This window comes from Carettochelys insculpta, chromosome 22, assembly GCF_033958435.1.
Source record: "Carettochelys insculpta isolate YL-2023 chromosome 22, ASM3395843v1, whole genome shotgun sequence".
Classification (NCBI taxonomy): domain Eukaryota; kingdom Metazoa; phylum Chordata; order Testudines; family Carettochelyidae; genus Carettochelys; species Carettochelys insculpta.
The window spans coordinates 3,780,285-3,793,849 of record NC_134158.1 but is presented as its reverse complement, the minus strand read 5'-3'; the positions used below and the strand labels follow the sequence as shown (position 1 = coordinate 3,793,849).

At 55.9% G+C, this 13,565-nt stretch overlaps 1 protein-coding gene across 1 annotated transcript; it reads right to left on the bottom strand.

Moving 5' to 3' along the window:
- Positions 1 to 4,487: 4,487 nt before the first annotated feature.
- On the bottom strand, positions 4,488 to 12,845 carry LOC142024767 (uncharacterized). Its single transcript, XM_075016969.1, has 3 exons — positions 12,704 to 12,845; positions 11,854 to 12,056; positions 4,488 to 6,861 (listed from the first exon to the last, which is right to left on the bottom strand). The coding sequence occupies exons 2-3, from the start codon at positions 12,041 to 12,043 to the stop codon at positions 4,946 to 4,948; spliced, it is 2,106 nt and encodes a 701-aa protein (XP_074873070.1). The 5' UTR covers positions 12,044 to 12,056; positions 12,704 to 12,845; the 3' UTR covers positions 4,488 to 4,945.
- Positions 12,846 to 13,565: the final 720 nt, after the last annotated feature.

Here is a 13,565-nt window from a genome sequence, read left to right as displayed (position 1 = left end):
AGGCCAATCCTCCTGACACAGCTGCATCAATTTCCTTTCTCCTAGTCTCATGGTACCATCGATTTTCCTCCAATTTTCCAGCACTTTGGCTAAGGGCGTCCCCTTCTCGATGCCGAAAGCGCTACCCATCCTGCATTCCCTACAGGTGCGCCTTACGCGGATCAGGCTGCGCCCCAGGTGCGCCTTACGCGGATCAGGCTGCGCCCCAGATGCGCCTTACGCGGATCAGGCTGCGCCCCAGATGTGCCTTACGCGGATCAGGCTGTGCTCCACATACGCCTTATGCTGATCAGGCTGCGCACCTCCCCTTAGTGCACTAGATACCAGAATTTAGAATTTAGCAAGTGGGAATTTAAGACTCACCCTTCGGTGCCTCCCACTGCCAAAGATCCCAGGTGAACTCACCCGTTGGCGCCAGGTGGAAGTTTGGAGACGAGAGGCTCCGAGACGGTCGCCTGGAGTCCCATCTGGGTTGCCAAACTGTTAAGGAAAAGAGGTAACTCTCCCCCTCACCCACGCAGGTGTCGGGTCCAACTCTAGGATCCCACAGAGTTCTGAGTTCAGAATCCAATCCACACGTAACCTTTATTGAGGTACAGAATCACAGCTCGAGCTGGGTGCCTCCGGAGAGGGACCCGCCTCCCAAAATTCACTGGCAATTATACCCTTTACAGTTCATAACACCGCCCCTTCCCCTGTCCAAAGTCCAATCCCCTAATGTGAGTAGGGGTCTTCACTACTCCTCATTGGATGGTTCCGTTGCTAAGCGGACAGTCTGTTGCTGGGTGTTTGATCTTCTTTAGGAGGCGGTTATCTCAACTCCCTATGTTCTTTTATCTCTACTTCACAAGCTCCCAATTAGTACAATACCAGCCAGTTTTCACTGGTTCTGCAGCTGCTGTTTTCAGCATTCTTCTCAGGCCAGGTTGACCTTGGGCCTAAGGCTTCAGCTACTAGTGCGAAGCTAAAAGAACAAACTCTTTAAAACATGCATATAAAATGACCTATAAATGATTTTCCCATAACAGGAAGGTCAGGCCGGCTTGATCATCCACACCACCACTCGCTCGCCTGTCGCTGAGCCCCCACTGCCTGCAGCACCCCCTCGCCCAGCCTGCTCCCAACACCCCCCTGCCCACAGACCCCTAACTCCCCCTCCCCCCCGGTAAGTTAAGGACTTACTGCTGCTGCAGCCTGGAAGAGCCACCACCTCCTCCATGAGAGCCACTGGTACCTCCAGCTGCACATGGCAAAGTGGCTCCTGCCGCGTGTCAGGGCAGCTGTGGCTGTCTGCCGCAAAGCAGCTCCGGCCGCGTGGTGGGACGCCCACAGCCCTGCAGCCAGTCACGCTCCGCAGCTTCCCCTGCGCCCTCTGGCCCACTCCCAACATTTCCTTGGACCACAGCTCACCCTCTGCACCCTCCACCCCAGCCTGCTCCCCACACCCACCCCACCTGGCTCCCCAAAACTCCTAGTCCCTACCACCCCCTGGGTACTGGTACCGCCTCCACTGGAGCCCCCAGCTAGCAAGTAGAATTTTAGTAAAAAGAGCAAAAATGCCCCACGTTGGACATAAAAGCTCAGCAGCTGAAAGGTGATTTTTTCAGAACAAGCCAGGACCAGGGCACCTTTAATCCCTCTCCTGGTTTTGCTGGGGAGCAGCCCCACGGGATGGGGTGGCAAAGGAGGCAGGTGCCCCAGGGCCCAGCATTTTGGTGGTGGCAGCTTACATTATAGTAGGGGAGGGAGCAATCTTTTCTTTTGTCTTTGAAGAAACACTAATACTCCTTGGGCCTGATCACAGATTGCAGAACATAAAAACTCATTATCTTGCCATTAGATCTCTGGTCACTGCAGACTGAATTGTGTTCCTTAATATGGTGAGTGCTGTGCCAAGTTTTTTCAGCTGTTGCTTGTTGTAAGCAGTGGGGATGGTCCCACTATTAAGGAGAACTATTCTGGCTTCTACACTACTCTGATGAAATGGTCTAGTGAAAGGATATGAGTGCCTGCTCCAACTGCCTTTATCTCGCATTCTCCTTTACCAGAGTTGTGAGCCCAGTTCTTGAGGGGCCATTTGGGGATCTGGGGCAAATAATACTAAAAAAAAAAAAAAACAAGTCTGTCAGGGATTGTGTTTGGCCCTGAGGGCAGGGACTGGACAGTGACATCCTGAGGTCCCTTCTAGCTCTCTGAGATGTGCAGCTCCAGAGACTGTAGTCTAGGACCTTAAAAACTAACATCTCTTTCTGCAGAAGCGTTCACGGATGAAAACCAGTGTGTCAGCTGCATGGAGTAGAAACAAAGAAACTCAAGTGGGGAGGTCGTTGCACTGCGACACCCGGAGGACGTAAAAAAACCAACCGTGAAATGCTCTCTCACCCAATCTAGGTGTCTGCTGCCACAGGATGGCGTGAGAGCCACAGGTGTAACTGGCTTCAAAGAAGGGCTCAGTAGCTCATTGAGGAGGATAGGAGCAGCGATGGCTATTAGCCAAGCTGGCCAGGACACAACCTCTTGCTCTGGCTGTCCCTAAACCCCCACCAGCCAGATGCTTGGACTGCAGGGAACGGGTAGCAGGAAGTTGCCCTGTTCTCTTCATTCCCTGTGACCCCGGGTGGCTGTTTGAATGAGAGCTGAGGTCAGTTTCTGGCTCAGCACCAGGCTTCCTGTGTGACCGTGGCACCGCTCTCACTTCACTCTGTGCTGCTGTTCAGCTTCTTTCAACGTGAAGCGGCTGAACAAGGGCGAGTGCAGAATCCCGCACTTCCCTGGGGTTCGTCCAGCCCAGCACCACTGGCTGGGGACCGCCTGGCGAAGGGAGAGGGCTGCAGAAAAGGCCCTGGGGATCACAGCGGCTGAGAGCTGCATGTGCAGCAAGAAGGCTCAGGGCGTGTGGGATGACGCTGGGCGGGGCACTGCCAGCAGAGCCAGGGAAGGGATTATTTCTTCATTCCGCACCAGCCAGGGCACAGCTGGAGCTCTGCATCCGGTCACCCTAGTGCTCAAATTCACAGCGCGAGAATATCTGCATCTGATTGTCAGACACACCCAGCAAGTGGCACTAACCCTCACCCCTCGTTTAACAAGTGCTTCACTTACCAGTACTCACTAACACGAGGGGGACACACTTACCACTGTTCACTGTGCCATTGGACTTCCCCACCCATACGAGCCAGCCCCCGGGTCCCTGGCTGGGGTGTGGGGAGACCCACAGCCCTGCAGTTGGAGCTGCGCCGGCTGCAAGGTCCCTGACTGGGGCTGGGGAGCCCCACAGCCCAGGGCTGGAGCTGATTGCTTGGGAGAAAACTCACTGGTTATTGGCAGGAGCTGCTGTTCGGGCCCCGGGCTGGGGAGCAGTGGAGTGGGTGGGCCTGCGTCCCCCTCCCCCACCCTGAGAGAAGTAGCCCCTCCCCTCTCCCAGCCCCCACTGCTTTGGTTGTGTGTCTGTTACCGCGCCTGTGCCAGGGCAAACCACCGGTGCACTGGCTGTTCTGCTCAGCCCTGCTAAAAGGCAGCTGGGCCTTGCTGACTGCTCAGGGCAGGGCTCCTACGCTGTGTTGCTCGGTTTAGGGGACCTCCCCAGGCAGCGACCACGTCAGCACATCTGCACGTCAGCCGACATTGACAACAGTGAGTGTTGCCAAAGCAAAGAGAGGAAGGAACAGAGCAATGATCACTGCCGCTGCCGTGCCCGGGCGCAAAGGCGACGACCAACACTGCACAGACAGAGGCAGAGGAACCAGCAACGTTTGCTCATCTCATTTGTACAGGAAGTTTTGCATCGTTTTACTTGCCCAGGTGCCTTTTTAATTCCATCTGTTCCCATGGGGATCCGCTCTAGAGTCTCTGAGAGGGAATGTCTGTCTGTCTGTCTGGGTCTGGGCTTGTCCATTGGTCGAGAACTCCTAAATGGTAAGAACCAGGACCACCCACTCTGGTCTGCAGCTTTCTCTTCTTGTAACTTAGAGCCAGGCTGGGGTGTGGGTGTGCCAGGAAATGGATGGGCTGCACCGGGATGGCTTCTCAGGGGCCACACAGAAAAGAGACGACCACAACATGAGAAAGGGGTTGGCTGGGGATGCCCCCTCTCCCCCACCCAGGACTATCCCAGCCATGAGCATCCCACCCCCAGGTGTCCTTGGGGACAGCTGCAGCTCCCTCCCCCCTAAGTTCATACAGGGACATGGTTGGCTGTTCCCCTCCATCAGGGAGCGAGGAGAAAGTGCACATTTGCTGCATTCCTCTCTGGCTGGGCAATGCAGAGGACCGATGACCCTGGCCCTGCCGCAGGCGAGGGACATACGCCGCTCCCCTGGGTGGACCTGCTGGAGCTGCAGCAGCCAAGCAGAGGTGCTTCTCACCTGGGCCCAAAGCTGCTGCGGTGACAGTGGGCTAGGACAATGGTCTCTCCCCAGAGTCCCCATGCACTGACCCCTCCTCTCCAGACACACCCGAGAGCAACAACTCAAGTGAAGCATTTTCAGTTTATTTAATTAAAAAAAGACAACAAAAATTAATCAAGTTCAGGTCCTTAAACTCCAGTGTGTCTAGTTCTTTTATAAAGGAGCAAGGGTTAATGTAGGGAACAAGTGGACTTTATTTTAGTTACTTGACTGGCTCCGTAACACCACACCCTTGAGGAATGAGAAGCCGTGTGGTAGTTCATGGGGTTCTCACTGACTTTTTGCCCGGTGGCCCAGCTTCAAAAATAGCAACAAAGAGAGAGTTATGGGATTTCCCTCCTGTGTGAATTCTCTGATGATCAATAATGTCCGAGCAGCCACTGAAGGTTACCCACGTGAGTGCAGTCAGTGGGTTATTCTCTTGTGTGAACTCTCTGATGATTGACAATGTGCGAGTGTTCCCGGACAGACAAAATAGCTGAAAGGTTCCTCTGATCAGTTAGATTTTAGTGCTGACAAAAGCTTTTCCCACAGTCAGATTAGCTGAAAGGTTTCTCTCCAGTGTGGGTTCTCTGATGACGACTAAGACTGGAGCGCTGAGTAAAGCTTTTCCCACAGGTGGAGCAGGTGAAGGGTTTCTCTCCTGTGTGGGTTCTCTGATGTACAGCAAGGAGGGAACTCCGACTGAAGCTTTTCTGGCAGTAAGAGCAGTCAAAGGGTTTCTCTCCTGTGTGGCTTCTCCTGTGTAAAACAAGGCATGACCTCTGTCTGAACCTTTTCCCACAGTCAGGGCAGTGGAAGGGTTTCTCTCCAGTGTGGGTTCTCTGATGATAAGTAAGACTTGAGCGCTGACGAAAGCTTTTCCCACAGTCAGAGCAGTTGAAGGGTTCCTCTCCAACGTGGGTTCTCTGATGACGACTAAGACTGGAGCGCTGAAGAAAGCTTTTCCCACAGGTGGAGCAGGTGAAGGGTTTCTCTCTTGTGTGGGTTCTCTGATGTACAACAAGGAGGGAACTCCGACTGAAGCTTTTCTGGCAGTAAGAGCAGTCAAAGGGTCTCTCTCCTGTGTGGATTCTCCTGTGTAAAACAAGGCATGACCTCTGTCTGAACCTTTTCCCACAGTCAGGGCAGCTATAAGGTCTCTCTCCTGTGTGGATTCTGTAGTGACTTCTAAGAGTTGAGGAGCATGAGAAGCGTTTCCCACAGTCAGAGCAGTGGAAAGGTTTCTCTCCAGTGTGGGTTCTCTGATGATCAATAAGACCTGAGCGCAGCTGGAAACTTCTCCCGCAGTCAGGGCAGCTATAAGGTCTCTCTCCTGTGTGGATTCTGCAATGACTTCTAAGACTTGAGGAGAATGAGAAGCTTTTCCCACACTCAGAGCAGTTGAAGGGTTTCTCTCCTGTGTGGATTCTCCTATGCATAAAAAGGTATGACCTATATCTGAACCTTTTCCCACAGTCAGGGCAGCTATAGGGTGTCTCTCCTGTGTGGATTCTGCAATGACTTGTAAGTTTTGAAAGCCGCACGAAGCTTTTGCCACAGTCAGAGCAGCGGAAGGGTTTGTCCCCGGTGTGGGTTTTCTGATGGTCAACCAGATATGAGCGTTGACTGAAGCTTTTCCCGCAGTCAGAGCAGAGAAAGGGTTTTCCCCGGGTGTGGATTCTCATATGTTTATTAAGGCTGGAAACGTCACTGAACCATCTCCCGCACTCAGAGCAGTTGAAGGGTTTATCCACTCTGTGGATACTCTGATGTTTAACGAGGTTTGCACTCCTGCTGAAGCTTTTCCCGCAGACAGTGCAGTGATAGGGTTTCTCTCCGCTGTGAATTACCTGATGAGTGAGAAGGTGCGAGTTTCGCCGAAAGCTTTTCCCACACTCAGAGCAGTTGAAGGGTCTCTCTCCTGTGTGGATTCTCCTATGTAAAACAAGGCATGACCTCTGTCTGAACCTTTTCCCACAGTCAGGGCAGCTATAAGGTCTCTCTCCTGTGTGGATTCTGCAATGACTTTTAAGACTTGAGGAGCGTGAGAAGCTTTTCCCACACTCAGAGCAGTGGAAGGGTTTCTCTCCAGTGTGGGTTCTCTGATGATTAATAAGACCTGAGCGCAGCTGGAAGCTTCTCCCGCAGTCAGGGCAGATATTGGGCTTCTCTCCTGTGTGGATGGTACAAAGACTGTTAAGACTGAAGCTTCCCCCACAGGTTTTCTGTTGTTCGCTCTCTTTAGTGTTTCTCACGCCTCTGCTCCCATGGCTGGAGCTATCCTGCCCCTCCCCTGCATGGTTTCCCTGCTGCCTTTCTGGGCTACGCTGACTCTCACAGGTCTCTCTGTGCTCAGGACTCGGAGAAACACGACCTTCAGAGCTTCCCAGGAATATCCCACAGGAGGCCACTTGCTCTGGTTCTTCCAGCTGAAGATTCTCCTCCTTGTTCTTGAGCAGCATCACCTCACCTACTGGGACACAGAGAGAACCAAACAGCTCAAAGGAAAACTCTGAAGGGGAAATGCAGCCAACGGCTGATGGAAAGACTGAAATAACATGAACTGAGCTGCTCCTCCTTCCTCACAACCCTTCCCCAGAAGAGGGACCCCAGCCCTGCTCCCACCCTCTGGCTGGAACTGAAGACAGGCTGAAGGCTCAGTCAGTCTGGATTAAAAGGCCCAAGTGACATCTAGGAGGACACGGAAATCGGTTTCTGAGTCTCTTTAGCTCACTGCTCACCTGTGTGGGGGTCACTGATGATCTCCCCTTTCTCAGCGCCCTGGAGATCTGGGATGCCCAGCGCCTCCCCTCGCTCCACCCAGGAGATCACATCAGCTTTGGGAGCTGGCAATCCTGCTTGGGGAGCAATTAACCAAGTGCTGATCTTGTTCAGGAAGGTCCAGGCCATTACTTCTTCCAGTCCCTGAATCTGAGCCGCCCACCCAGAGAGGCTCCTTCCCCACCAGGCACAGGCCGGGCTCTGGATGGTACAAGATCCCATGTCACACTCACCTGGGGTACAGGTGCCTCACCCCTGCCTCGGGAATGGCCCAGCTCATTCCTGGGGGAGCCGAGTGCTCTGCTGCACTCTCTAGGGTAGAACTCAGCCTCCCCCTTGACCTGTTCCACCCCCCGCATCCCAGGGCAGGACAGGACCACTCAGCTCAAACAAGTCACTCGATTTGGTGTTGTTTTTGTGGATAAAACTAACACAGCTACGCCCAATGCCTGGCACCAGGCAGGCACTGAACTTAGCCACGTGGAGCCGGAATCCAACAAACCCATGAAAAAACCTGCACAGATACAGACACCATCTTCCTCGCCAAGTGCAAATGGATGGACGTCCCACCCAACGGGCTGAAGGTGAAACACTCACTGCAACCGACACACTGCAGGGACTGTGTCGAGAGATTGGTCGCACACTCCCACAGACCTGAGGAACCACCTGTTCAGCATCCTGTGCAGCAAACAGGGAAACATCACAAGGAGCTCTCAAGTCTGGAGCTTCTCCTTAAAACCAGCCTCCCACACAAACACCCATGTGGCTGGACTTTACTGAAAGGAGACAGGAGAGTTACAACGCCCGCTGCTCTTCTCTACAGGACTGTAAACTCTCTCACCTCCTACTTGCCATTTGGGGCCACAGTAGTGGTACCCGTAACTCACCCGGCAACATTGTCAATCTATCCAACTACACACACAGCCCAGCAGAGGAGTCTGTGCTATCTCAGGGACTCTCTTTGTGCCACACCACCCCCACAAACATGACACAGTTCTGTGGGGATCTGGAACCCTGCCCCAGTTTTGCCAGGAATACTTTCAACAAGACTCAGAACAGCCCTGCAGGCACCATCACACCTCGAGTACAAGAAGAATTCTGCATGGAATCCTTCCTGGCAATCAAAACAACAGACTGGACGTATACCTAGAGCGCTTCCGCTTCTGTGCACAGGCAGAAATTGTGGGAAAGCGACATCGCTTGTCCCAGGACCTGAGCCGTGCGGAATGCAATGTCACCCACAGCCTCAGAAACAGCTCTGGCGTTGTCATCCAAGAGGCTGGCAAAGGAGCTGCTGTTCTCATCATGAATAGGTCAGACCATGAAAAGGAGACCCCCAGGCAGCTCTCCAATACCACCTTCTACAGGCTACTGTCCTCTGATCCCACTGAGCAGCACACACAGAAACTGCACCGTCTGCTCAAGACACTCCTGACAAAAGCGCAGGAACAGATCTGCACAGACACACCCCCAGAGCCCCAAGATCCATAAATCTAGACATTCTGGAGGCACCATCAGCTCAGGCATTGGCGCTCTCATTGCAGCCTTGTCCAGCTGTGGGGACTCTCGACTCAGACCTTATGTTACCAGCACTCCGAGCTCTCTCTGAAACACCACCCACTTCCTCAGGAAATTGCTGTGCACTGGTGATCTTCCTGAAAACACCATGCTGGCCTCCATGGATGTAGAGGTCCCTTACACAAAAAAAACCCACGTGAAGATGGACTTCAAGCTGTTGGGAACAGTTTCCCTGATGATGCCACGGCCCAAGTGGTGGCAGAACTTTGAGATTTTGTCCTCACCCACAAGTATTTCAGATTTGAGGACAGTTTATACCTTCAAATCAGTGGCACTGCAATGGGCACCCGCCTGGCCCCACACTGTGCCAACAATTTTATGGCTGACCCGGAACAACTTCCTCAGCTCTTGACCCCTGGTGCCCCTCCTCTACTTGAGCTACATTGATGACATCATCATCATCTGGACCCACGAGAAAGAGGCTCTTGAAGAGTTCACTGTGTTATCAACAGTCTCCACACCAAGAACGTCAGCCTGGAATGGTCCACACAAGAGATCCACTTCCTGGACACTACTGAGCACATAAGTGATGGTCAGATTAACACAACCCTATACCAGAAACCCCAGGACCGCTATGCTACCTCCATGCCTCCAGCTTCCATCCAGGGCACACCACACGATCCACTGTTTACAGCCAAGCACTAAAGGTACAACCACGTTTGCTCCAATCCCTCAGACAGAGGCAAACACCTTCAAGACCTTTACCAGGCTCTCCTGAAACTACAATACTCACCTTAGGAAGTGAAGAAACAGATTGACAGAGCCAGACGTGTACCCAGAAGTCACCTGCTACAAGACAGGCCAAGCAAAGAAAACAACAGAACACCACTGGCCATGAGCTACAGCTCCCAACTAAAGCCTCTCCAATGCACCATCAGGGACCTACAACCCATCCTGGACAACGATCCTTTGCTCTCACAGACCTTGGGAGGCAGGCGTGTCCTCGCCTACAGCCAGCCCACCAACCTGAAACAAATCCTCACCAGCAACTATAGACCACAACACTGTAAATCACAAACCACACCCTTCCACATACCTCCGTGCCATCTCTACCCACCAATGACACTACCACACCTGCTTAACCCAGGGTTAACCCAGGGTTGTGAGTTCAATCCTTGACGAGGCCATTGAGCAATTGGGGCAAATAGATGTCAGAGACGGTGCTTGGTCCTGCGAAGAGGGCAGGGGACTGGACTAGATGACCTCCTGAGGTCCCTTCCAGATCTACATGTGTATCTCCACTTATATTCTAATTTTATTTTAACCAGCGGAGCTTATTCGCCTGCACATCTAAACTGGACAGTCTCCATGTCAAAGAATAAATGGATGCAAATCAGATACCAGGAACAGTAACATACAAAACCTCCTGGGACGCTCAGGAGCAGATTTAAAAGTAGCCATCCTGCAATGTGAAAATGTCGAAAGCAAACCTCAAAGAGCAACTGCAGAGCTGCAATTCATTTGCAAGTGTGACCCCATCTATTTAGGATTGAACACAGACCAGGAATGGCTGGCCAAGTGCAAAAGCAGTTTCTCTGCTCTGGCTTTCACACCGCCACATCAGCTGCTGGAAATGGGCTACATCCTCCATGACAGACTTGCTCTCATTGACTCTGGCCTTCTTCTTTGGTGGGACTCCCTCCTCTTCTTGTGCCTGTTTACTTCTACTGGCCTCTGGAATTTCCACTTGGTGCATCTGGTGAATTTGGCCTTTCCCACAAAAGCTGATGCTCCAGAACATCAGTTAGTCTGTAAGATGCCACAGGACTTCTCTGTGTTTCTGCTGGACTCAAAACGTGAGCTCAGTGAGGGCTGGCAGGGCCGAAACCGAGGCCCGCAGACACGGCTCAGACTGCAGCTGCCACAGGGCAGATCACTGGAACTTGGAGAGAGAGGCTCTGGCAGAGCTCTGGCTCCCCAAGGGCTCTGTCCACAAAGCTCCTGGCTGGGACCTGGTTCCTCCAGCTCTTCGGCTCTGATGAACTACTTGAACCAGCAGGAGGCAGAGGAAGTTGTCCGAGTCCCGGGCTGGCTGCTTCAGACACTGCCGAGGCTCCTGTTCTGCGACCCCTGCTTGCCTGTGGCTGGGTGGGCCCTGCCAGCGACCCACAAGAGCTGCTGTTCCTGCAGCCGGCCATGGTGGTGTTTGGCTGTGCTGCTCTCTGGGGGATGTGGCTGTTGTTGCAGCTGGGCTCCCTCTCGACTGCCTCAGTTCTACTCTGCCAGCAGCAGCTTCTCTGCGTAGTTTACCACTTTCCTCCTGCATCACGGCCTTGTTGCTGACTCACTTTCCAGCCGCACCCAGTGCGTTTCCCTCGGTGCGGGAAGGAGAATGGCAGAAGTGTAGCTGGAGGGGGTTAGTTACATCTCCCATCTCTGCCTCCCCCACAACCTCCTGCTGAGATTCTAGCTGCGCTTTTGCCTTCACAGTTTTACTACCCACTGCCCAGGTTTGGCCCCACCAGCTGTCACATGACCTAGCTGGCACCTCCCAACTATCTTCAAAACCCCCAATATCAATGCAGGCCGAGGACACTGGATGAGGTGTGTTATGAGACCTACGGGGAGCAACATTGCATCCAAACTGGGGTACACGTTACTCATAACCGGTTTGTCCTGTGTCTGGTACCCACCAGTGACTTCTGAGAAAGCAAACTACTGTACATGGGAGAGCTGGTGTGTCTGTTTGGGAATTTGTGCTTGATTGTTCAAGAACTCCCCCTAAATGGTAGGTGCTAGCAGGGGTGCAGTACGCTGTCCCCAGGGGTGCCCTACAGGCATGAAGAGCAGCCGGCCCCAGCCCCACAGCTCTGGTACCTGCCGTTCCTGCCTGGGCCCCTCCACTCACACATCCAGACAAGGCAGATGGTGGGAAGCACACGGAGACCTGGGCTGTGGGAAGAGCAGCACCACTGCCATGTCCCTGAACCTGCTTCCCCTGGCAGGGACCGTGGAGGGGACAGTCTCTCACAGGGGAGCCAGTGATTCCTGGGGCTCACACCCCTGACACTGGGGACAGGGGCAGGGAGGGACCCTGAACCAAAGCCAACCCAGCTGCTGCGGAGCCCACACAGCCTGTGACACCCCCAGGGACAGGACTCCTCACCCAGCCAGCGCACGGTCTGGTAATTCTCCTGCATCACCTCCCTGTAGAGGGCTCTCTGCCCCGGGGCCAGCAGCCCCCATTCCTCCTGGGAGAAACACACAGACACATCCTCCAAGGTCACCAGCTCCGCCGCCACCGCCATGTCCTCGCTCTGTCTCTGCAGGTCCGGGGCTGCTCTGGAGCCAGACATGGGGGCTCTGCACCTGGCAGGGGAGAAGGGCAATGGAGACATTTCAGACAGGGATAGAAGCCGCTCCGCATCCCCCGGCTCCCCACACTCGCTCCCTGGGGCACACGTGCTGCACATGCACATTTGGGGAAACGCTCGAGTCTCACAGAACCGCCTTGCACAAGTCAGATCCCAAATCCGTCCTCGTTTCTCTCCGGACATGGCCTGAGCCCCAGCACTGCTGCGCACTGGAGTGTGTCCCACGGACACGTCACGTGGTTAGTGACACCCCACGGGGACAAGCCCGGAGGAAGGGAGCAGCCCCGCGTCACAGCCCCCGCGGCCGCCCCCGCCCCCCTCTCCTCTCCGGACGCCCCGGAGCCTGGCGGGGGCGAGTGCGGGGCGCTGGGGCGGCGCCTCTTTGCTCCCCGCGGGGACCAGCGCCGCGAGCCGCCCGCAGCACGAGGCGAACCAGGCGCCGCTGCGAGGGGGGGGGGGCGGGGCGGGGCCGCGCGGGCGGCAGGACGAGGCGGAGCGGCCGGAGAACGGGGCGGCCCGGCCGGGACCAGGGGAAGGCGCTGGCGCGGGGAGGGGGGGCCCCGCACGGAGGGTCCGAGACACAAACGGGGGGGGGGGGGGTGGAGTCACTTCCCGGCCCGGCCCGGCCGGGCCCCCCCTCACCTGGCGGCGGCTCGGGGGGCTCCGGGCAGCCGCAGGACGTTCCCGCCGGACCCCGGTTAACCCCTCCGCTGCCGGAGCCGCACACGCGGCCGGCGAGTCCCAGCGCGGCTCCCCCGGACCCCGCCCGCCTCCAGTAGGAGCTGCGCCGGCCAGGCTGAGCGCGGGGGCGGGGCCAGGGCCGGTGGAGAGGAAGTGACGTAATCGGCAGACAGGCCGGAGGGGGGAGAAACCCCCCGGCTCGCGGGCGGGGTCGGGACCGGAGCTGCAGTAACGCCCCTTCCGCGCCCGGCCCGAGGGGTGGGGGGGTCGCTGCGGGTGGGACCGGCCCGTGGGGGAGGGGCAGCGCCGGGCTCTGCTCACACCCACCCCCGCGGGCGGGGCCGCTCCAGCGCCGCCGAGAACGTTCTGGGGCGGGGAGAGGAAAAACCCTCCGGCTCCGGCCCCGCCCCCCGGGAGAGGCGAGAACCAGACACTGAGCTCCGCCCCCAGCCTCGGGCTCCAGCGCCACGGTGGGGGGCGGGGCGTTTGTCCCCCGCAGCTCAGCCCCCCCCCGGGCATTCCCGCGGCAGCGCCTCGTGCGGTCAATGGCCCATGGTCATCCCTCGCCCAGCGCGGGCCCGGCCCGGGGGCCAACCGACACCCCCACCCCTGCGGCAGCGCCTCACCGCAACCAGCGTCCTCTGCTGCAGTCCCGCGCGCCTTTGAATTGCCCCACCCCGCTCCCCCATTGGCTGTCATCCTGCCTCCCCGATCCGCCATTGGTCGTTAGAATAACCAATCCCCGTCCGATTTTGAGCAGTTGGCTCGGCCCTCCCTGCCATTGGTCGCCCGTTCTGATCCCGCCCTGTGGACAAGAATGTCA

Coding starts and splice junctions, on each gene's coding strand:
- LOC142024767 (XM_075016969.1), bottom strand. CDS start 12,043: ATGTCTGGCTCCAGAGCAGCCCCGGACCTGCAGAGACAGAGCGAGGAC. Junction 6,862..11,853: donor CCAGACCGTGCGCTGGCTGG/GTGAGGAGTCCT, acceptor TCTGTGTCCCAG/TAGGTGAGGTGATGCTGCTC.